This window comes from Phalacrocorax carbo, chromosome 3 (genome assembly GCF_963921805.1).
Source record: "Phalacrocorax carbo chromosome 3, bPhaCar2.1, whole genome shotgun sequence".
Lineage (NCBI taxonomy): Eukaryota > Metazoa > Chordata > Aves > Suliformes > Phalacrocoracidae > Phalacrocorax > Phalacrocorax carbo.
Window position 1 is genome coordinate 24,364,381 of NC_087515.1, and position 24,366 is coordinate 24,388,746.

Consider the following 24,366-nt stretch of genomic DNA (forward strand, 5'->3'; position numbering starts at 1 on the left):
CAGAAATATTTTGATCTGTCTACCAAAATGGTGTCTGCTTTTTTTTCACTGAAGTAGATAAGCTCTGTTTATTTTCCTGTCTTCTACTCCAACTATTTTGCTAGAGAGGGAAATAATTTTAATACTCAAGTGTTGCCATTTATTAAAATATTTAATGCACTCCTTTTCTCAGATGGGAAGGTGTGGAGGGATAGTTTGGGGTTCAGGGTGGGGATTATGGGAGAAGGTCCTGTCATGTATTCAGAGATGTGAAGTCCTCCAATAACAATCACAAGCAAATGGTATATTTCCAGGGTGAGGTAGGCATCAATATTTCAGCTACCTTCAAGCGAAGTCCCCCAAATTATTGAGTGCTTTTAAATTCCGCCTGAGTTGGTGGGAGTGGTCATCACCATACAATAAAGAGCAACCCAGTCCTGTGTCATCTAAGGTTGGTGGCAAAATCCCCACTGATTTTTTTAGTACCAGATTTAAATGTCTGGATCTTCTTTTCTTAAGGTGAAGCCATTTTCTACAAAGACCACCGTATTTCAATCTGAGCCTTATTATGTAATGAAAATTTTAGTAGGAGCTTATCCCAGATACATTAAACCTTACATTTACTGCAGTCAGCCTTGTTTCTTTCACATATACTTTCATAGCCTGAGAAAACAAGATCAAGGTGGTGGCGTTAAGAAATCTTCTCCAAGCGGTGAGGCCATCTCACAAAAAGCTAATTTGGGGTAAGCTGCATGCTGAATTTTACACAGCCTGTGTTCAGTACACTTGCTCCTCTGTACTGGGCTGAAGATCTATTGCCTGACTCAGAAACTGAGTCCAAGTTTTGTCACATCAATTCTCTGCAGGAAGCAGCTGTTTTCAGCTATTGAGCTGCTTCAGCTTGTGTAGTGGCAGTCGTGCCTTTTATCACATAAACAGTTCAATCCACGTTGCCTTTTATTCTGTGTCATGCTGCAAAACAAAATGAAACAAAAATCTGAAGGAGCCAAAAGCTATTTTATACTTGACAGCAGCATATAATGAATGGTGCTTCCTGGGGGAAAATCACTAACAGCTCCCTTTTGGTGTCAGGAACAGAGGCCAGCTCTGGTCAGAGTCAGAGCCACAGTAATTAAGCTCCAGTCCACCACATTTAGGAGAGGATAGTCCTGAGGGATGTGGAGTAACTTCAAAATGCCAAATTTCTCAAGGACTAATAACTTCCTAAAGAATGTCTGGAGTTACTCTGGGATTTCTTTGGAGGACCACTTTTCAACAAGGGAAGAACCACAAAGGGATTTCTGTCCAGCTGTCTGTATTCTCAGTTCATATGCTTGGGGCCGTACCTGTGTAGAGGGCACCTTTGCAAGTACAGGAATACCCACAGGCTGTACCAGCAGGACATCTCAAATAAATCCATGCTTTATTCCAATTCAGTAAAATTCTTCCCTGGATCGAAACAGCATGTAATGGCAGGAATACTCTTGTAACTTCCACAAACAAAATTGTGTAGAGCAGGGAATGAATCTTACTGCAGTGTTACCTGATGTGTGCAGTTGAGTCGTAAGGCACATATAGCTTCGCCAGGGCATTTGATATCATCTTGCTGTTTTATGCTGAGCAGTAAAATCCCAGACCCTATCACAGCAGCCAGGGTTAAAGGCCTTTCCTAGTAGCAGCATCCTTTCCAGTGAGCCTGATGGTGACAGTGTCATGGAGCTCTATGCATATTGCTATATGAGCTAACCTCTTTGATAAGATCCAAATTTTACATCATGATGACACTTATTTAAAAAAAAATTAATTTAATAGCACCTGTCTTTATTGCAGTAAAACTTATGTTGCACTGGCAACATGTTGGACAAAATTGCTCAGAAATGTCCCAAAACACCCATCTTTATAAACCTGCATTATTTCTAATTGCCACTTCTGAAGAGAGAGAGCATGGTTTCTCCTCCTAATGTCATTTGATTTTGTGTTGGCTAACTTTAAGGTTGGAGTAGGTTGTCAGGCTTCAGAGCAGTAAAATATGGCAATAGACAGGTGTATCCTTTTGTTGTTCTGTATTGTATTTTTGACCTAAACGTTTGAAGAATTTTGTGATTCCAGTGGCTTTACAAATAGCAAAGTGAAACAGAGACACAGAGAGAAGTAGCAAGTCAGTAGCAGAACTGGGAATAGGTCTTGGCTCTCATGCCTGCTGTCAGTAGTAGTTCAGCATTCATTCCTCTCTGTGATGTACTTTTTCACAGCCCTGCATAAACACCAAGTTCTTTGGGGTTTGTGGATGGAGCTCAGTAGCACAGAAGAAAGAGCCAGAAGTGATCATGAAGCAGAAACACAGTAGTGTTAGAAGATCCTTTCAGTGCATTTGTTTCTGTTGTTTTTGAGCTGGCAGTAAAGTCTTTATTGAGCAGTGCATGAAAAATCCACTGTGTTGTATATAGAAGGGGTTGCCATGAATTAGGCATGTCTCAAATTGTTTGACCTATGCTAAGTTTAGAAAGGTCAAGTCCTTGTTTAAAAAGTCATGGTCACTGAGTAACACGAAGGTGTCTCCTTTACATCGCAATAAGCATTGCTGATCTGTCTCTCAGTGAAGCTGGCTCCTGCGTTACAGTCAAATACACAAGCTTTATCTCGTGCTTCTTTTTTAAATAACATTATTGCTGAGGAGAGGTGGTGAGATGAGGACGGGAGAAACTAGGAGAGTCAGCATTTACCTGCTTTCATAGTCTAGAAGAAATGACTCGTTCTGTCCCCTCCCCATTTTTTTCCTCCAGGATTGTCTGTCTTAGTGTATGTGTCTGTCATGCATAGGTAGGGGGTCCTTTATGATGTTCTCATCTTTATTTGTGGGTTTTTTTCTTCCTCTGAAAATCTGCCCTCACCTTTACTGTCCACTCCCCAAGTAAAGTGGAGTAGTGAGATGTCCTCTGCATGGTCTGGGCTTTTGATGCCTCCTAGAGAATGCTAAAGAGAAGATGGAAGCACCTGTAGGACGTGTTTGGTTTAGTTTCTGCCAGTTGGTCCATCCTGGAAAGTCAGATTTACTTTATTAAAGAGTTACTGGGTAGAAACAAAATGTAGTCTGTGGAGCAGGGCGGGGACCTATCTCTTCCATTCTGCCACAGTGTGCAAGCCACACGGATACAGAAAATCATGGGGTTTTATGTAGCTACTCTCTAACTGAGCCATGGAGCAGCTTTCAAAGGAGGCAGAGAGCTGAGCCCAGCATTGAGGCAGCTCCAGTGCAAGCCTCCAGTAGAAGCATGTTGCCCTTTGGGAATCTGGTGCAGCATACCAGTATGATTATTACCCCAGCAAATGCAATAGCTATTGTTGCTATAGCATTGTGTGCAGGCACTGCTATAAGCATGGCCAGTCACAAAGGTAAAAAAAACAAAACAAACAAAACAAGAGGACCCACCACATACCCAGATGTCACATCTTAAAATGCTGAATCTTCAGCATGATTGTGAAAAAATAAGGGTCAATTGGGATTTTTTTTGTCCTGCTTACACTTTGTACTTTCTGTATCTTCACACTGCCTATGGATATATATTAAATATATATCACTTCATTTCAGTGCAGGCACAGCAGTATATAAAACAATGGTAAAGGTCTGCCTACAGTAAAATACCTGTACTTCTGTTACAATAGTAAGTGCTGACCCATCAGTTCTCTTGAAACGGAGACCATGGCGGTGTCATGCTTAGCCAAGGATACACACTTTATGAGCATTTCAGTCACGGAAGTTAGTTACATCAAGACTCTGTATTACATGTAGTACTTTGCCAAATTGGTACTGGTTTTGAAAGATGACACAAATTACTTCCATGGCAATTTAGAGGTGATTCAAAATTAATGTATAGTCTGATTAGATCTCCATTAATCAAAGATAGTGGTTATTTTGTTGGAAAATGTTAACATTTACTCAACACATTTTACAGAGTGTTCCTACCATCATGGAGTTCTGCAGGAGTAACTTCATTAATAATTCAATTCAGCTTTATGTACTGCTGCCTTCATTAAAGAAGTTGGCTACTGACACCACTTGTATTTAATGTTCTGTTAAGCTTGATTGAGGTACAAGATTAAGTCCACTTGTATCTCCAAGAGGGAAGACAATAAAATTCTTCTGCATTAGTAAGATTATAGCTATAATTAAGCTGCTGGCCAACCTGTACGAAGCCTACAGCTCTTCACTGTAGACTAAGTTAACTCTGCACTCTGAAACAAAATTGGCCTAATTAGCTCTGAAAGAAGGCTCAAAAGACTGGACCTGATAAAGGCCATCCTAGTTAGTAGTAACCAAAATTTACAAATTTATAATTTTTGAGGGTGTCTTTTGCCAAATGACCTTTGGTATCTATTCTGCAAGTACAGGATGCATGTGCAAACTACAGGCACAAGGCAAGTTGAGCCAGCTTGTGTCCCTGCTGAGGCACACTCATGAGCAGTGGGGAAAGTTTACATTGGCATACAAGCTTTGTTTGCTTTTACTTGTAAGACTGAGAATAACCACCTCAGATTTGGACAAAAAACCCCAACCCGTTATCAAATCTTTTTCCCTGTTTCCCTTTCTAAAAAAGTATTGTTTAACAAGAATACTTGAATGTTATACTCTCTCTCATAACATACTTGATTAAGACCACTTGTTGTCTAACGTAGCGCACAGTGCCCATTCTTTGCCCAGTTTCTAACTGGACTGTTAAATCAGTATTGATGAGTTGAGAAAACCTCTTATGGCTTCTTTAGTGAAGAGTTTATTTGTTCAAATCTGTGAATTCGACTCTTGCTTCCCATCTTTTCTCTGTCACTGTGTCCCTAGTTCAGTTCTCAGTTTACCTCTGACATTTCTTCCTTCTTACTGGAGATTTGCTTGCTCACTTTAACCCTGTGATCTTTATTTTTTCAGAGTCTTTGTCTAGAGTGATGCCAATGCATTTGAGTTGCACTTCTGCTTCTGTCCTTCTCTGTACTTTTATTTATTGTGTTTTGAGGCCTCCAATAGCAAATCAAAATGGAGACATGCAACAGCCTCTCAAGTATTCCACCCAACAGTTATAACATCTGTTGCAGTTTGGGTTAGGATTTAAAACAAATTAAGCTACATCACTTTCTGAAGAATAAAAAATAATTTATTATTCTAAAGTCATAGAAGATGCAGAAGCTTCAGCAAAAGGGAAAGTAGAGATGTTAGTAAATTGGCAGTGACCTTGGTCCATCTGGCAGGGTAATTTTCCTGCCTTGGTAATTGAAATGAATTCAAATGCAATTTGAAGGTCATCAAGGATGCAAGTCAAAGACTTAAGCAGAGTTTCTGATCAAACATTAAGTTGAACAAAAGTTATGTGTTTGACTTTTCCTTTTGCGAGCTGGTGAAGAATTCTGCCAAATGTTAAATTTCTCTTATTTATTCAGATGTCTTTGTTACAACAAACTTGGACTGCAGCTTAGCTCTTCACTTGAGTCCAGTACCCACTGAAACACTAAAGGACAGAGGAGGTTATCTTGCAGTTCAGCAGTAAAGTGAATGCTGAGACAAATCATAGAATCATAGAATCGTTAAGGTTGGAAAAGACCCTTAAGATCATCGAGTCCAACCGCTAACCTATCACTGCCAAGTCCCCCACTAAACCATATCCACGAGCACCACGTCTACCCTTCTTTTGAATACCTCCAGGGATGGAGACTCCACCACCTCCCTGGGCAGCCTGTTCCAATGCCTGACAACCCTTTCGGTGAAGAAGTTCTTCCTAATATCCAACCTAAACTTCCCCTGGTGCAGCTTGAGGCCATTTCCTCTTGTCCTGTCACTTGTTACTAGGGAGAAGAGACCAACCCCCACCTCGCTACAGCCTCCTTTCAGGTAGTTGTAGAGAGCAGTAAGGTCTCCCCTCAGCCTCCTCCAGACTAAACAACCCCAATTCCCTCAGCCCCTCCTCATAAGACTTGTTCTCTAGAACCTTCACCAACTTCATTGCCCTTCTCTGGACACACTCCAGCACCTCAATGTCCTTCTTGTAGTGAGGGGCCCAAAACTGCACACAGTACTCGAGGTGCGGCCTCACCAGTGCCGTGTACAGGGGCACTGTCACCTCCCTACTCCTGCTGGCCACACTATTCCTGATACAAGCCAGGATGCTGTTGGCCGCCTTGGCCACCTGAGCATGCTGCTGGCTCATGTTCAGCCAGCTGTCAACTAATACCCACAGATCCTTTTCCTCCAGGCTGCTCTTCAGCCACTCCTCCCCAAGCCTGTAGCGTTGCATGGGGTTGTTGTGACCCAAGTGCAGGACCCGGCACTTGGCCTTGTTGAATCTCATACCGTTGGCTCCAGCCCATCGATCCAGCCTGTCCAGGTCCCTCTGTAGGGCCTTCCTGCCCTCCAGCAGATCGACACTTCCACCCAGCTTGGTGTCATCTGCAAACTTACTGAGGGTGCACTCAATCCCCTCATCCAGATCATCAATTAAGATATTGAACAGGACCAGCCCCCAACACTGAGCCCTGGGGAACACGACTCGTGACCGGCCACCAACTGGATTTGACTCCATTCACCACCACTCTCTGGGCTGGCCGGTCCAGCCAGTTTTTAACCCAGCACAGAGTGCCCTTGTCCAAGCTGCGAGCAGCCAGCTTCTCCAGGAGAATGCTGTGGGAGACAGTGTCAAAGGCCTTATTAAAGTCCAAGTAGACAACGTCCACAGCCTTCCCCTCATTCTTTACACGGGTCATCTTATCATAGAAGGAGACCAGGTTAGTGAGGCAGGACCTCCCTTTCATAAACCCATGCTGGCTGAGCCCGATCCCCTGGGTGTCCCACATGTGCTGCGTAATTGCATTCAAAATGATCTGCTCCATGACCTTTCCCAGCATCGAGGTCAGGCTGACAGGCCTGTAGTTCCCCGGATCCTCCTTCCGACCCTTCTTGTAGAGGGGCGTCACATTCGCTAGTTTCCAGTCGTCTGGGACCTCCCCGGTTGACCAAGACTGCTGATAAATGATGGACAGTGGCTTGGTGAGCTCCTCTGCCAGCTCCCTCAGTATCTTCGGGTGGATCCCATCCAGCCCCATGGACTTGTGAACATAAATCCCAATGCAAAATAATTCTTGAAAGGAGAAATAGAGGGTCATCTGAGCAGTCTTGGCCCATATGATGAATACAGTGTGAGCAGACATGAAGGATACTGACACTTGCATCAGAAATTTTGATCTGAAAAGCAGGGCTTCCAAAATCTATACTGGGTGTGCCAGGATCCATTCAAAAGTTTTTTTGAAAGAAATGAGTAAGGTGATATATGATGGCTGGACAACCAGACTGTGCCTTTAAGATTTCCAGGTAGAGTAAAGAACCAAGGAAATAAATGGACCTTGGATTTAGTGCATCCCCTACAAAATCTTACTCTCCATTTTCCTGGGCAAAAATCATTTACATTAAGTGACCATGCATAAATTTTTGAGAAGCTCTTCCATTTCATCCAGAATATGTAGTTCAGCACGAGGAACTGATTTGTAAAATAATTTAGAACCAGTCGAAGATCCAAATGAAAATAAAGGAAGGGAAGATGAATCCTCTATCCTCCCTATTAGGTATCCTAATTATTGCCAAAGAAACCTCCTTGTCAAGATTAGGAGTAATACTGCCTTCAAAAGAAAAATAGCCTATTTCAGCAGGGCGAGCCATATTCCCAGTCTCTTCCCCCCAAAATGGCAATCTTTTGGACCTTCAGCTAATCAGTGGAAATGATAGACACCTTGACACCTTCATTTGGCAATATGCTTTCACCAACAAACCAAGAGTTGCCAACCCCTAGCTTTGGCAATCCTAACTAAAATGAAGCCACTCCCGGTCCAATTAACCCTATGCACATTTTTAGTGCATCCCCTACAAAATGCTGCCTTTCTTGGTAGCTTGTTTTCCATGGTGAGCTTTCCTTCTGCCACCTTACCACACCCATCTAAGCGGAACAAATCTAATAAGACATTTTGGTCACCTCAGGTTTTAAAATACACCATTTTCACATTTCTTACAGCATGCTAAAAGTATTAGCTGCATAGCCCAATTACCACATGAGGAATGACACTAACAGAGAAACAGGACCTTTGATGTATCACCTGTAGAGCCGTTCCCCATGTCTTTTTCTGCCCAGCACACTCTCCATCCCATGCCTTGCGTGCCCGCATGGCCAGTTCTCTGTAACTGCCGTGCTTTCTTCTTCAGGTGGGCTACTTCTCCATCTTGGTGTTTTAGTTTCAAAATGGGGATATGAGAAAGTGGTGTTTTGATGTGTAGTGATTGTAAACAAAGATGTTTGAACATGGTCTGGGCCTGCTTGAGATGTGGTATTCATTAATTAGCCCCAAATTATATTTAATCTGACTAATCTGTGCGGTCACACCATTGCACATGAACTGTGATCTCAAACAAAACAAATCGAATCCAGCTCTGATCCTCTGAGCTGGTGTGATGGTGCCTAGATTAATTAATTATTCTAGTTGTGCGGCTGATCCCATGAAGAAAGGCAGTGTGCACCACGCACGCTGTGGAGAGGTTTGCAGAGATGATTGTTTAGCAGGGACTGTACATATGGAAATTTGTTCTCACTTCTTCCTTTGTGCTATCCCATTTACAAATGGAAATGACTGCTTCATAGCCAGTTCTCATTATACTTCTGTCCCATGAGATATGTAATTAGCACTAGGAGAAATCCCACGGTAGCTGGGGCTGAAGCCTAGTCTCTGCCATCGAGGCTGCTCCACCAGGAAGAGGGGAGCAGGGAGGCAGCAAGGCTGGCAGAAACCTGCCCTCGCCAAAATGCCTCAGCAAGGGGCAGAGACAGTCCACTGGAGTCAACCGGGGCTGGCCAAGGGGCCAGCCAGGAGTGGCCAAGGCAGCGGTGATGAGGCAGGGCCCAGGTGATGAGCTGTGAAGTCAAGTCACGATCAGGCACAGTGTGCATACAGTATATGTGTAAACAATATATGTTTATATGGTTAAATTTAGGGGCAATGTGGAGTACCCTGCTAAGTCTGGTCAGGGCAACAAGAGCCTGCTGGTGCCTTCATGTCCCTGACATCCAGATAGGGCCCAGCGGTCTTCTGGTGAGGGAGACAAGCAAATCCACCCCTCACTGCCCTCGGGGCTGAAACTATGTCGCTTAGCCAGGGTTGTACAGCTGACTTCAATTAACCTGTTCCTGCCTTGCACCGATAGCAGACACAATCAAGGCTGTGAATCACTGAAGTGTCATTTCATTGCACACCTGGGCAAGGAGACAGGAAACTAGCCAAACACTACAGAGTTGATGTATATTACTGGGTCACTAGTTTCCTCTAGGGAGGTGCATGTGTGTGTTGGTTTTGAGCAAGATGTGTATATTAGCACTATCAGCAGGCTTGTTAAAGGTTTGCAGCACTGCTTTTATTACATTGAATAGCAGAGCACAGGTGGGACAGGGTGTAACAGCCATGCAGCTGATCATGCTCCTTGCTAATTTTAGTGGAGCTAGGGAACCACATAGAAAGATTGTATCTTATTGTACTGAGCTGTATTTTGTTTAATAAGGCAATTTAAATATAGGCATTAACTTTCTGGCAAGGCATAGTAATCCTGTTTGATGTAACGTAAAGGAGGTGGTGGTTGTGAGGGTTGGTTTTTTTTTTCTGGAAAAGAGAATATGCTGCTAAAGATGATTTTAAAAAAAAAGGATTTTTTTTTTAGACAATCTTTTTGCAGTTGCAGGATTGTTTCTGCATATGCTTTGCTCCACCAGTGCAGCCATCTTACCTGAAAGGAACATTGTGAGTGATCCCATTCCGCATCTGTTCAGGAAGCTTTCTTAAAACAGAAAAGCAAGGAGACCAGCTAGGCTATTATAACAACATGTAAATCTTTCCATGTGCATTCCTCTGAGTCAGCTACAAGGCAAAGAATCGTTGTTATCCTCAGTGTACAGACGAAGAGGCTCAGGCTGACAGAATTGTTTTGATCTTGGTTTCCACACCAGTAGGTAACTCGCTCAGCTTCGTGCTGATCAGACTTCCTCCCCTCAGGTGGCTGGTTACTGGCTTGAGACCAGATCCCAGGAAAGTGGAGCAGGGCTCAGGAAACGAGCTCCCTGTACTTGGTAATGCTGGCAGATTTTGCATGTTGATGTAGATGCCTGGGTATTTCTAATCCATGTTTTCCGATGTAGGTGATAAAATGTTTGCAAGCTTTTGCTTCAGATGAGCTCCACGCTTACACAGCTCACATAGGTAGACCTGTGTTTTCAGGTCCTCCCTGGACTCTGTGATGCAGAGAGCATATTTTTGATCCACACAGAAAGCAGGGAATAAGGTATTTCCTCCCCAAACTCTTGAAATCCAGAATGGTTTTTCTGAGAATATACAAGTAAACTGCCTAATTTTGACCTTGAAGACAATGAAATATTGATAACTTCCAAGTAATTTTAAGGGGTTTTTGTTTGTTTGTTTCAAATGGTCTTGATGGTGGACTAACACAGACCCTTTTTTTTTTTTAAAAAAAAAAAATTTAGTCTTACCCACAAAATACCTGTAACAAATATTTTACTGATAATTTTTCTATTTAGTTGCTATGACTATATGGGCTGAAGCAGGGTCAGGTTAGCTTGCACAGGTGAGGACTGAAACAATGGCTTTATCACAAACTGATCAACCAAGGTCAACCCAGCATGGCCCTTTTCATACAAATAACTTGCATGCGACAGTTATATTTCACATGATATGCCACCAGTGTGATGGAGATTGTTCATAGTCAGTGTTTTCTGTGGGGTGATTGCTGCCTTCAGGCACCGCTGTCCTTTGATGGCTGCTCCGCATCAGCCCTTTTCTTTGTCCTTCGGTGACGCTGTGAAAACAAGACGTGAGCAGGAGTGGAGTAATTCATACAATCTAAGACCAGCAGCAGTAAAAATGCCTTAGTCCCGAATCGATTGCTATGGATCGGTAAGCGATTGCAAGATTGCCTGGTTACCTTATCTATGCACTTCCATCCCTCAAGATGTCTGGATTTCTGTTGAGAACTCGCTTCAATGTCCTCACTTGTAGTGCTAGCTTTACACTGATACAGCAATTATCCCAAGTGCAGTGTTCCTGTAAATTACCGATGTGCTCTCAGCCCTTCTCTTACTGCATTAAGCTCTAACAGGTAATATAATTTTCATTACACAGAGCATTTCAGGTGCGAGAGCTCTGAAATGAGAAGTTACAGTTTGTTTATTGCCAGCATCACTTGTTGTAAATAGTTGTTAAATTTGTCAGGCTGCCTGCTTTTTTTCTTATTCGTAACGCTGTGAAGGGACAAGACAGTGCCGTAGAATTGCTGCAGTGGTCTGGGAACATAAGTGTTTTTGAGGATGACAAGGAAAAATTGTGGATCAAAAAGTGTGTTGCAGGTAGGAAGGAGACTGTGAATAATTCATTCTTAAATAATTCTTCACATTTAGAAATTAATTATTTTATGGTTATTTAAGCATCTTATGTTCATGGCTATTCCAAGGTACCTTGGCCAGAAATTGAGCTGGGGAAATAAATTATAGTACTTCACATTTTTACCCAAATGTTTACTTGATGGTGATTGATGATATCTGTCTGAATCCCTGGTTTAAATCCTCTGCTTTTGAGGGTATATAGGCTTGATTCAAGGGGTAATGGTTTTAAACTAAAGGAGGGTAGATTTAGACTGGATATAAGGAAAAAGGTTTTTACACTGAGGATGGTGAAGTGCTGGAACAGGTTGCCCAGAGAGGTTGTGGAGGCCCATTCAAGGTCTGGTTGGTCAGGGCTCTGAGCAACCTGATCTAGTTGAAGATATCCCTGCTCACTGCAGTGGGGTTAGACTAGATGGCCTCTAAAAAGGTCCCTTCCAACCCAAACCGTTCTATGACTATGATTTCTGAAGAGCTCCCTAGCACTAACGGGCTACAGGAGGAGTTTTGTTGTGTGCAAAAAGGCTGACAAACCTAAATCCAAGAACCCCAATTAGATTGATGCAGAAATCTTCCTGAAATTCAAGCTCTAGTAGAGGGGACATTAATTCACCCTTCTGCTCAGCATGTCTTTCTATATATGACGTGGGTGTGTCTCTGCTCAATAAGGGACAGATGCTCACCTCAGGATCCTGCCAGGCAGCAGTAGCTTTCCCAGCTCTGCCTTTGGGATGTTCATGTTCTTCTGGGGAGTTAGCTCTTTATTCTCCTGTTTCGTCCTGCAACTGTAACAAAAGGAGGCTCGTGGCTCTGGTGTTTCAGTTGGCATCTGTAATGCTCTCAGCAAATAATTACAAGTGGAAAATGCCCTAAAATCCTTGCAAGTGTTATCTTTCCGTAATTGTTCCCATTATATTTAAGGAGGTTGTCCTGGGAATACCTAAGTCGGCATTTGATGATGGGGACGGTGCTGTCCTTATGCATGCAAAGCCAGATAGATATATTTCTCTAAAATGTTTTCTTTGCTCTTTTCACCTTGCTTTCAGGTGAAGGTGCATCTTTATTTACTATAATGCTTTTGCACCTGTTCTAAAAATAAATGAACAAACATTGAGATTTCACATTTTGTGGGCTTTGATTTCACATTAGCTGTGTGTAGCTCTCAACTCAAGGCCTGGGAAGAGAGGGAAGGTTGCTTCTGATTTACAGATTCACCCCTTCTTAATCTGAAAACTAAAGCTGTTTGTTTGGTTTTCTTTTCCTTTCCTATTAGCACTTGTGGCAGAAAGATTCTGCCAGGCAGTTTTAAGCAGTCTTCCTTACTGTTAATTCAAATTCAGCAGTAGCATGAATATGGTTCTTTTGATTTTAGTTGAATTACTCCAGAGTCAACTTGATATGCGTGAGACCAGAATTACTGCCGAAAAATCTCAGGTGGTTTCGTTTCTTTTTTCCACTGACTAGCTCTGCTGGAAAAACTACTAGAGGGTAAATCTTTATTTTAAAATATGAAGCAGAAGGCATAACTCCTATGATTCTTTTGTGCTTTATACAATGTTTAGAACTAAAAATAATTAAGATAGAATTATGGCCGATAACACCACCAAAAAAACCCCCAAGAAATACAGAGTGAAGTTACCAGTGTCATCCTGCTCACATCATGTGATACGTACAGGGGAAATAATGCTTCTGATCTACACTGTATGGCATCTGGAGAGCTGATAGTGTCATGGTTAGGTAGCATTTAATGAGGTTCTGGCTCCAAAGACAAAATGGACAATCCATGCAGATAGGCATATCCTGTATGGATACCTGCATCCATGGAGCATTTACCAGCATTTGTAAATAACACAGCAGGGTTTTTTTCTGTCACATATATACTTAATGCAATGCAAATAGTTTTGGCATCTTAGTTGAATTTTGTCGAGGGGTTCTTTATGAAAGCCTATCTTTTGAGCTCTACCTGTGAAATTGTTTATTTGCAGCTTATCTAATTAATAGGGAAAAGTATGTTCAGCAGCCTTAGCCCTGGTGCAGGTTGAATTGCTTTCTTGTTAAGAAAGTCCTTGCCAGCTCGCAACTTTCTTCAGTGCCGCCAAGCCAAGCATAAAAGTAAAATTATTTTAGCTATGGTGAAGTGTGGTTCCACGCACAGTAAGAAAAAAGAAGAGCCACAACTTTTGTGACCACTATCTGCTAAGAAAACCCTGTTTGCATTATGAAAACACTAAGAGACTGTGGCTCTCTGCTCTCAGTAATGCTGATCTGCGTGAGTTGTGGTCATCCTGCATTGCAGATGATGGTCTTGGACTGTTATCTATCCATTTTCTGTTTTTCTCAGCAGTGATAAGGAGTCCTCAGAAAGCCACAGATGTAAGCATTCTCCAGGATGGTATAATTTAAAATTCACATAAGTAGACTACCATGTTATACATTTGTTAATGTATTTAGCTGGAAACTACTTAATGTCTACTGAAGAGGAAGCTTTTGCGGTTACTGCCAGTGTACCTGGCTGAGGTTCAGGTCTAGACCTGGCAGCTAAGGATTTTTGTCCTTTCAGTCTTGTTTCCAGATGGTGCATGGGACAGCTGTTGAGTTATCTTTACAGCATTTCCCTGGCTTGCCTTTTGAATACCTCCTATTGTACAGTAATACTTTTTCTGAATATCATGACCTTATCTACACTTGAAGCTTAAGTGTCTTCAGCACCTGGGAATCTATAGCAGTAAGGGTCAGCCTGGAGTCTCGCAGGCTGGTTCCCCTTCGCTGAGCCACTCTGCTGCTCTGCTCCCAGGCTACACAGCGGATGGAGGGCAAAGATGTAGGAGCTGTTTGCTAGAGGCTAGTAATAGGACAAGGTGGCATCTTGAATACACAGACCCTGTGAATCTATGTGCTGCTTTACACGGGGTGGGAGGATGCAGATGCCCAGCTGGGACTTTGAGGGCTTTGTGCTTGCTGGCAGAATTTATTGCCTATTCTTCACAATAAGTGTGCAATGTGGAGACTGAAAGTAGCAGCAAAAAAACCTCTGCCATGGCTCAGGTTAGGGCTTTGCTTGCCGTATGTATTCTTTTGCAACTGAATTAGTTATCCTCAGCATACTGCATCTTACCTCACCGTCCTTGCAGTTATTGCTGAATGAATGGCTGGAAGTGATTTGATATCCCTGGTTTGAGTGCTCCCATGCAACAGCCAAGAAGCCAGTTAAATGGAATTGAAATTATCTGCATCATCTCTTTTTTCCAGGCCTGTTCGTTAGCAGCAGAATTTTATATATCAGTAGCTGAACTAGAAGTACACAAAATAAAATGCTTATTAGTAAAAGCTCCTACACAGGGGTACAGGCTGCTCGCAGACAGTAATGCCTAAGTTAGCTATTCATTTAGAAAAGCACCACAGTTGAATTTAAGCATGTGAATAATACCACCTAGAAGACTTTTCATTATACGTTTTAAACCCAGAAACGGGGAGCCTCAATTAGCCTTTAGGCTAAGGTTTCAAGTATTAAATGTTCTGCTGGATTTTAAGAGGAGCAGCTACAGTGAGTAATGGACACACTTGTAATTTTTAAGTGTCTGTCCTCAAATGTGGATTATTAAAAAAAAGAAAGAAAAAATTTGATCACCAACACCAGGAGATTAGGAAGAATTTCAATAATGAGAAGACTGCTTCCCTGATGAAAGCTTTTTGTACAGCACTTGATGCACGCAGAAGAAAGTCCTTTGATAGCACTGCTCAAGAAAATACAGACTGGTAAAAAACTGCATTTCTAGTCAATTTCTCTAGGTGGTATAGTCCTTGCAGAGCAGTGGGAGGATAAACTGGGGAAAAATTCTTTAAATCAGGTTTAGATCACTGCCAAATCTGGTCAGCTCAAGCAGAGCATACAGAGATCAGTGGAGAGGGGGCAGATGTGATTGGGATGGGGTACAGCTGGGTAATTTAGATACATTAATACATTTTCTGTCAATGTAGTATGTTGCTTTACATACAGTATAGCAAATAATTTAGACATGCTGCAGCCACACAAAAGGGGAATTACATGTTTTCATTTAATATTTTACATTACTATTCGCTGCTTTTTGGCCCTACATGATACTGCAGTAAGCTTACTTTATCACACAGAGGATATAATTCAACATATATGAGAGGTTTTCTCAGCTTCCTACCAGCTCTCCTTGCATCTTCCCATCTCTAAATTTTGTTCTTAGGATGACCCGTAACATAGAAATGCTTAGGGCAAAGCTGCCAGCCACTAATAAACCACTCCAGAGCTTTCTATGGTTGAGTCCAGCATTCTGGGGCAATGACAGATTTTGATTAGAAACTGAAGGGGGAGCAGATGGGGGGGAGAGACAGAGATAAAAGTATGAAAGCTAACTTTACTGAATTCCAAATAGGTCAAATATTTCCATAATTGCCTCTGTTTTGTTCTCTTTACACCTGGGAGTGGAGTTGTTTACTATCATGGGTTCCAGTTTCCTTGAGATTTCTTAAATGTTTGGCTTTATTTAATGAATGGGAAAATTATTTAAACTAGAAAACAAAGGCTGTTCTTGGTTCTTTTTCTTCACATGGTAATCGAAAATACCCAGTTTCCTGTCTGGGCTAGTTATAAGCGAGTCAAGGGAGGCAGGTGGGAAGGAATTAGCATCCTAAGGCTAAAGGAGTTTGTAGGAAACCCCTCCCTATAAAGGGTGAATTGCTATTTATCATATGATGCTGTATATTGAAGGGTGTTTTTTAAGAACAAGAATATTCTTCAGAAATAACTTTTTAATCCAAGAGTTAAAATTTTTTATTTCTTTCATACTCTGCTTTAGTACTTACAGTAGAGAAACTAACTCCAGGAGAAAGGGAGAGGTCCCTTCCATTTCTCCCTTCATTGAAACACTGAGCTTAGTCTGCTGAACATTATCTGTGAAAAGATAGCACAGTGAATGTTAGGTTTCTGTTCAGCTGTACAAATACAGCACATACTGCATAATGTAGTGCTGCCCAGACCCAGCATTAAGTAGGGCTGCGTGTATCATGTCTGTGTGTACAGAGCAGCTGGAAAACTTCATGCATAAAGCATAAAGCAATTTTATATAAACCAATTAGATTGCTTCTAATGTGCTTTGAAGTTCTCCAGTCCCACATGTGCATGCTGAATGCTAACACAGCTGAAAATATATAGTTTCCTTTCCAAATACCTAAAAGAATAATTGGGTGTCAAGACTGCACAGTGGTTGTAAAGCATGCTGTTGGACATGCCCTGCTATAATGGTGAGCAGGGGTCCACCTGGAAGTGATGAACAAGTGGAGGGGGAAGAGGAGGTTTAGATTGGATATCAGGAAAAATTTCTTCACTGAACGGGTGGTCAGGCATTGGAACAGGCTGCCCAGAGACAGAGTGCAGTCATCATCCCTGGAGGTGTTCAAAAAACGTTTAGACGTGGCACTTGAGTGCATGGTTTAGGAGGCATGGTGGTGTTGGGTTGATGGTTGGACTTGATAATCCTAGAGGTCTTTTCCAACCTTAATAATTCTATGATTCCAACAGACCTGAAATAAAAATTTTAAAAAAATCCAGAGTTTATCCTCTGATTCAAATGTTGGGCTAGAAAATAGGTTTCTTTCAACTGATCTTTAGTTTTGCATGTGTTATTTTTTCCTGAAAATGTAGCAGTTTACTGATCTTGTAAGGATGTCAGTAATTGTGGGTGAGAAAGCTCTTGACCTCAAATGCTGGTTTGCTTTGGCTTTTTTATTCTGCTTGACAAATTGGTGCCTCCTCCCCACAGTTGTGTCTCCTTAATTCCACTTTACAGGGGAGTTGCTTCAGTATCTTGTCACATGTGAACAAGTTTAAGGATAAATTTTCCTGAGTGCTAAGTCTTAAAGCAACTTAGGTACTTACAAATCAAAGTAAGATGTACACTCCTGAAGTCAAGCTTTTCAAACAGATGACTTTTTCTGCCTTCTATTGATTTAATAACTACTCTGTACTGGAAGACTTCTGAGGACTGTGCGGCCAAGTCACATCTGAGAGATTGCCAGTGAAGTCTGAGGCAAAAAGTTGCTAAGTACCTCAGCCTTAGTTTGGATTAATTCTGTTTTGACCATTTAATGAAAACAAGCCTCCCCTACTTTATGCTGAAAGCTGAGTACATAATGTATCAAAACATGGTTTTAAAATGACAAGACTGTTGGACAATAGGCCAGCTGTGTGTGACAGAGCGTTGCCTCCTGCCTAGTTAGGATTGGAGAATTCTTTTTTCGGAAGAGGCTGTTTGATAGGCAGATAAAGCACTGCTGTTACCTTGCCACAGAATTCACATTCCTTTCCTCTTCACAAAGGAGTTTGCGTTTGATTTTTGCGGAGCAGCATATTTGTCTAAGCAGAGAATTTGATTGTGATTCTATTAATGTTTCTCACCCAGCGTTCCTTTGTTAAAAGGGAAGTCCAGCTGTCTTAAAAGAAGTTTATGCAGGTAAAGCTCACAAATATTGCTGGATTTACAAAGAGAATATGTTAATGAATACTAATTCATCTTTCCACAAAAAAGATCATGAAAATCTGAATTGTCTCATGAAACTTGGCCTTCAAGGCTGAAATCAAATTATTGAAGAGTCAAGAAATTTTAAGATTTAAGGGGGTATGTGACATGTCTTTGAATAGGCCAACTTAATTCAGCCATTTCTTAACAACTTAGTACTTGATTTGACCCTAGTAATGTTTTTAAGAGTACATTTTGCATATATGATTTTGTAGAGAGATACTGATCTAGAATATGGACAGGCACACTTCCAAGTGGAGTTTGGAGAATGGTATGGTGTAGGTGAGCATGCAGTGTTTTAGGGTGATACGGTAAAGCTGGGGAGCCACCAGAATAATGAGCCTGTTGAATTGTGTTTGAGGGTAGGAGCAGAATGAGAGTCAGCAAAAGGCCTGAGGGAAGAACGTACCTTACGCTGCTGGCCCTGGGAAAAAGGGTGATTTCTGTGGAACTGCAGATCCAAGACCATAGGTACGATTTTGTTGTTGGGGTTTACAAGGAGAAACTGTTTAAGCAAGGAAAAGGCTCCTGTGAACTCATGTTGCAAGAGAACAGCTCATGCTGCTGTTTGATTATAGAGATCACACACAAAGATGATACATAGGTCATTTACATGCTAGGCAGAATTCGAAATTGTGTCCTTGTTGGATTAGTGTTGCTCAATGTCTCCTTGCCCTTGCCTACATCACCTTCTGGAGACCAAGTTCTTTGGTCTTTTCAACAAGTTTATTTTATATCCAATCTTAAAATGGAAGAGATGAGTGAAAAGAGTTTAAAGATCCCCTGCTTGCTTCAGGCTGTCCTTGGGCTGCTTTTCAGGTGTGGATGCACTTGTGCAAATCTGCCTTGAGTGGACTGGTGCTATCCAGGATTGCATAGGAGCAGAACATGTCTTTGCTTGGCTCACTTACAGCAGAAGCACCGTATGCATTTCCCCAGGCCCAGCAGCCATGCACATGGTTCCTGTACGGCAAGAAAGAGCCAGCAAGGCAGAGGTGCCCTCTCTTTCACCCCCGCCTTGGAGCTGGCTACCTCCCACCCGTGCAGCAAGAAATGCTTTGGGATATGTGCAGCTCCTCCTAGAATAGCTGTAGCAAGATTAAATTAAAAAGAATTCTCCTTTTCCCTCACCCGTTTTGTGTCACTTTGTCTTCCTTCATCCTTGTCATCTTAATTAGATCAGGAGGAGGTAATCTGCCAAATGCAACCCCTGACACCTGTCACTGAACAGGAGAGACTCCCTGTCTTCCAGGATTACCACAAACCTGATTATAGCGGCATGAAAGCCCTGTGAACCCAGGTCGTGGTCACTAAAGAATCTTATCATAAATCTAAGGCATCTAGGAAAGATTTCCAGTGCACACCTGTGTATTCTGACAAGATCTCTTATACATTGGCTGGGGATAAGAAGTCAGACTAAAGACTACTTTTGTCACATTTTCTGTGTGCCAGAGCTTTAAAGTATTTAAAAATGCAAAATATGTATCTAGCAAGGTTTCCAAAAGTGCCCTTAAAAAAAAAAACAACAAAAACAAAAAAAACCCCAAACCACCCCCAATCCTAGACTCAACTCCTTTTTTAACTTTCTGTCTCTGTCTGTGTAAAGCAGCCACCACAGTATTGCTGCTAGAAGGGGTATGTTTTTATTACATCTATTGACATACTTCTGCATGCAATTTTATCAGAGACAAAGCACAGCTGGGCTTTAGCTTGCTATTGAAGGTGAAACCCAATCTACAGTAGTCTAATTTCACAGAAGAAAAAACAAGACTATTTGATTGTTAAAAGTCCCCTTGGAAATACCTCAGCAATTTTGTTTTGTGAAACAAATAATTAAACAAATATATAATTTTGCTTTAGGGTGCTGTGAGGACAGGTGATTAATATTTGTAAATGTCCCCATGAAAATCATTCAGGTTACAAGATTGTATTTCGCCACAAAACAAGGCCAGAACAATTAAAGATTCATGAAGCAAACATACAGCTCTTCACAGGGGGAAAAAAAAAATTAACTTTTTCTGGAGCTGTTCCAGGGTGAAGTGTTACACTGCCCCGGCTCTCAGACCATAAAGGAAGGGTCCCAGCACGTGTGGTCCCCAGAAGTGCAGGACTGAGCCTAAGGCAGCGAGCCCTGCTGAGGGCAGGTTATTCAGCTAAGGCTAAGGTGTATGGTCTTGTGGAGCGGTTACATCTCTCTATCCGTTCTCCAGGCCAATGGGGAATCTCATTCCTGCCAGCAGGTTTTTTTCAGACCAGAGTTTTTCTCAAAGGGGAGCACTGATGCCCTTCTTTCAGAAGCAGCTGCTGGTAGTTCGAGAACGGCACGCAGAAAACCAGTCATACACATAACAAAACTTCTTATGCCAACAACGGCAACAAAAAAGCCACCAAAAACCCCTCAAATACCTTCCTCCCTGCCCCCTTCCCACAGACGAAACACACTGAAGAACATTAGGGCCTAATGCTGGGGCTTTCAACCTATAAACTGTAAATGTCATCAATTCTAAGGGGAGGAGGAGGATGGAGAAGGGGAACAGAGGTGCCAGGAAAGGTATCAAGAAAAGCAAATCACTTACCTGATTCAGAAGTGTACAGGTATGGATTTTGTTCAAGTGATCTACAACTCCACTGGAACACAATACACCTTTTGGCTTGTGACCTCCTGCTTCCTGCTTTAGCTGTAAAAAGTTCAAGTGAAAAGATGGTGACTTTCACTAAAATGAATTTGAAATAATGACAAAACATGTCATGTCCCTAGTGAAAGTTTTATATATTAGAGGAGTTAGTCTTTTTAGTATGTTAAAAAAAATCTAACAAGAACACATCAGGCAAATAGGGCTGTCTGTTCTGCACGGGTACAATGGGGTTCTGAGCCAATTAGCTGTTATGGGGCTGTAGCGTGCATACAGCAGTTTTACACCCAGCTGCAGGTATCCAAAACAGCCTTAGTCAGAGGTTCCCCTGCACCCTTTTGGCAGAACAGGTAACTGGATTTGTTCTGATTGTTAATAACCTGCACTGTGGCCATGCATCCCTTTATGCCCAGGAAGTGCCGTAGCCAGCTTAAAGCATCGGCCTTCCTTTGGGGATCTGCTTGACAGACAAATCCACCACAAAGGAGAGGATTGAAACAGACCTCTCTAATTTGGCAAGTGTTGGTTGGAGGTGCAGAGCCGGAAGAAATCTGATATAGTTGCCTAAAAATGGAAAAGACTGGGGCTGCAGAGGGTCAGGCACCCCAGCAGCTCAAGCAATCCAGATTTCCCCTTTCAAATTTTGTGTGTTGGCTCTACTTACTTATGAGACTGTAGTGCTAATAAAATTAATTAGAAGCATCATAAGTTGGTCATCCCAAGAGTATTTCTACTTGAAGCAGTCATTAATTATTATGACTGGGATTGTCTGTCTTTCTATTTATAGGCTGGCCATGGGCGACACTGACTGTTCTCGGGTTCCTGTACTGCTATGCTCACGTTGGAATTGAATGGGAACAAAGGCATGCTGTGAATTAGGAATGGTGCAGAACGATGACTTTTAAGACAGGTTGATGGCTTTTCTACATTGGATATCCGGTCTGCAGAAGGATGCGCCAGACCCAAGTATCTGGTTAATGTGTTAAAACCAAAACGTCTTGTAATTGATTCTGGATTGTGAATACAGGTATTGAACCAGAAACACTGATGGGCTATGGCTGGGGGTGGGGAGAAATTATAAAGCATTTTCAATTATGTTATTTTTATAAAACAGCATATCTATGACTCTATGTACATTGGAAGCATGCCTCTCAGAATAGGTATTTTATATATGTTGAAGATTGTATTTGTTTCTTCCAATGTTTTGCTGCCTATTTTCAGATATTGAAGAAAAAAAATTTTTCCTACCTTGCAGAATTCAAAAACCCCAATATCTCTCAGCCTCTGTCCAGGGGCACACAGGGCTGTGCCCTGCACTTACGTTACTCCATGAGGGCATGATGCTCATCAGTTCTTCTTGATTGCTTTCTGAGATAAGTTAGAACTTTTTTGCTATTCTCACTGACTGCAGTAGTTCAGCCTTAAGCTACTTTTCTACCTAGTGTAGCAAGGTCTGCTTTCTCTCTTTAACATCTTCATTTAATGTTTTGCCTTTAAAACAACACTCTTTTTTTGGTAGTCTTAGGAATGGTTTTATTGGTTTCTTTAAAAAGAGGGAGTAGGGAGGCAGGTCTTTTCTTAAGGAACAGCTTTTCTTTTTAATCAAGTATGACCTTACAGCTCCTTGGGCTTTAAGAGCTCTCTGCCTTGTGTTAGAGCTAAAGCATATAATATTACCTTTATTATGGGGCAAATCACACCTTCTAAGGAATTGTTCAGTCTGCCTCTTGTATTTTGCCTGTTATGAAAGGAGATAACACAGGTCTGGCTGACTGGTAAATCTGTTCTGTCTGCTTCATTCTCCGGTGTCCAGGCAATCAGCTCCTCCAATATTAAAGACACCCTTTTAAGCATTTAAGCATTTTAAGACCTTTAAAAAAACCCAGAACGGTCCGATACAGTGGCACCAAATTAGCCAGAGCTCCATGTCCTTTGCCCACAGCCAGGCCTGTTAAAGCAGCATCTTTGCCAAAAGACTGGGTTGCCCAGAGCTGGGAAGCTCCTGCCTGCAGGCATCGGGGCTGTGGGAGTGCTTCAGCACATGCTGTTTTCTGAGGGAAGGGGAGACCCTACTCACGTTGGGCACAAGGGGTGTCTCCCAAGCTGTTATTATTTTAAACTTCTATTGAAAAGCCACCCAAAGACCTTTAGTCTTTCTAAACTTAGACATTACCCCTAGGCCTGGCAAAAGGCCACCAGTCCTGGAAAGGTATTCTTCCAAGAGCAGCTTCCTGCACCTAAAGCAGAAGGATTCCTGTCAAAAACTTGTTCTGGGCCCCCTGGCAGCCATTTTGGCCTGTTGGGAGGCATAGTTTGCATCCTACTGTCTATCACTCCTGCAGCTTCAGCCAAGTCTGATGTACCTTATCCCTTCAGTAAGAAATTCAGTCCATGAGGTGGGCTTCAGCTTAGTGCCTGCATTTCTGATGTTTCTGCTGCTCAGAAGTATGGCAGCCTTCTTTTTCCCCTTTATTTGTTCCTGAAGAAATAAGGGCAGAGGCTTCAGCTCTCTACCCATCCAGAGACTAGGCCCATCTCTTGCTGTGTCAAAGCAGAATCTTCAGCCCTTTATGTTTAGGGGAAATTTTCCCCACCATGAGAATGCTGTGATTCCTGCTCAAAGTCATTTCTAGGTGATACCATGGACCGTTGAAAATAAGACTTACCTTGAATGCTGCCTGGCCAGAGACATGGCCCTCCTGACTGACTTATGATGATTGCAGGGATCCCCTTAGCCACAGAGAAGTATATTGCTCTCAGCCTCCGAATTTACTAAAAGAATCTGAGATTGGCCTCCATTTTGGAGTAGAACTGAGCTAAGGGCAAGAAATTCCTCAAACTTAACTCAAGCTTTGTAATTAAATGGAATTAGCATTGAATCAGAAAGTCATGAGTCTGTTCTTCAGTCTTATCGATTACCATTATTACATGAAACGAGGGGCTACTAAGTGATTAGATTCCAATTTGTATGCATGCAAAACTTCCTACTCCAATATGGAAATGACCTTGAAGCTCATCTAGGGTATGCTTATTTTTGAACTAAAATTGTTTTTTATTTTCAGTGCTTTATACACCTTTCATAATTTTGTATCCTTTTCTGTTTCTATAAATAAAGCTGAAACTGACTGTTGGCTTGAGAACTGTGTCTTAGAAAGCTACGGTTTGGTATAAGAAAAATAAGTGCTCTGCTGCTGTAAAGAAACACTACGACGCACTGAAAGCCTGCAGGATGTGCGCAGTGCAGACTAGTCACTTTTATCCATCTTGTGCACCGCGCAGAACGTGCATTCCCCTAATAGTGTGAGTTTCAAAAGCAAATAACACCCTTTGTAGCTCAGTTAAGGTGAGACTTCAGCATGTGAAGCTTCTGAGAATGGTCACCAAGAGTAGTATGTAAGTCAAATGATGCTTCCCTTTAGACTCTTGCTATCCTGATCCACAGTCAGAAGTATCAAGTGCACTTGCACAATTTAAGAAATAGATAACTATTTCTTATAGTTGAAGTATTTATCATATGAGAAATAAATAGATTTCCTTTGCTCTCAGTCTTTCCAGAGGTTCTCTGTCCTGCTGCTTTGAAGTAGGTATTTCAAGAACACACCCCCTGATAACGTTTCTGCTCCATCCTGATGATAGAGCACCAGTAGGCAAGGCACGGGGCATGCTTGGTCAGACAGACACACAGCTCTGTTGCGAGCTCAGGCTGTGCCTGAAGCACTCTAAGTGTATGTAGTCAGTTATACCTTCAGC

At 42.1% G+C, this 24,366-nt stretch overlaps 1 protein-coding gene across 1 annotated transcript in view; it reads left to right on the top strand.

Annotated features, from left to right (window-relative positions):
* The window catches only part of HHAT (hedgehog acyltransferase), a 162,159-nt gene extending 138,417 nt beyond the window's left edge, over positions 1–23,742 (top strand). Inside the window, exon 12 of the mRNA XM_064446166.1 lies at positions 21,404–23,742. Coding sequence (XP_064302236.1) covers positions 21,404–21,495 — 92 coding nt within the window. The 3' untranslated portion in view covers positions 21,496–23,742. The remainder of the gene's footprint in view (positions 1–21,403) is intronic.
* The last annotated feature ends 624 nt before the right edge of the window (positions 23,743–24,366 follow it).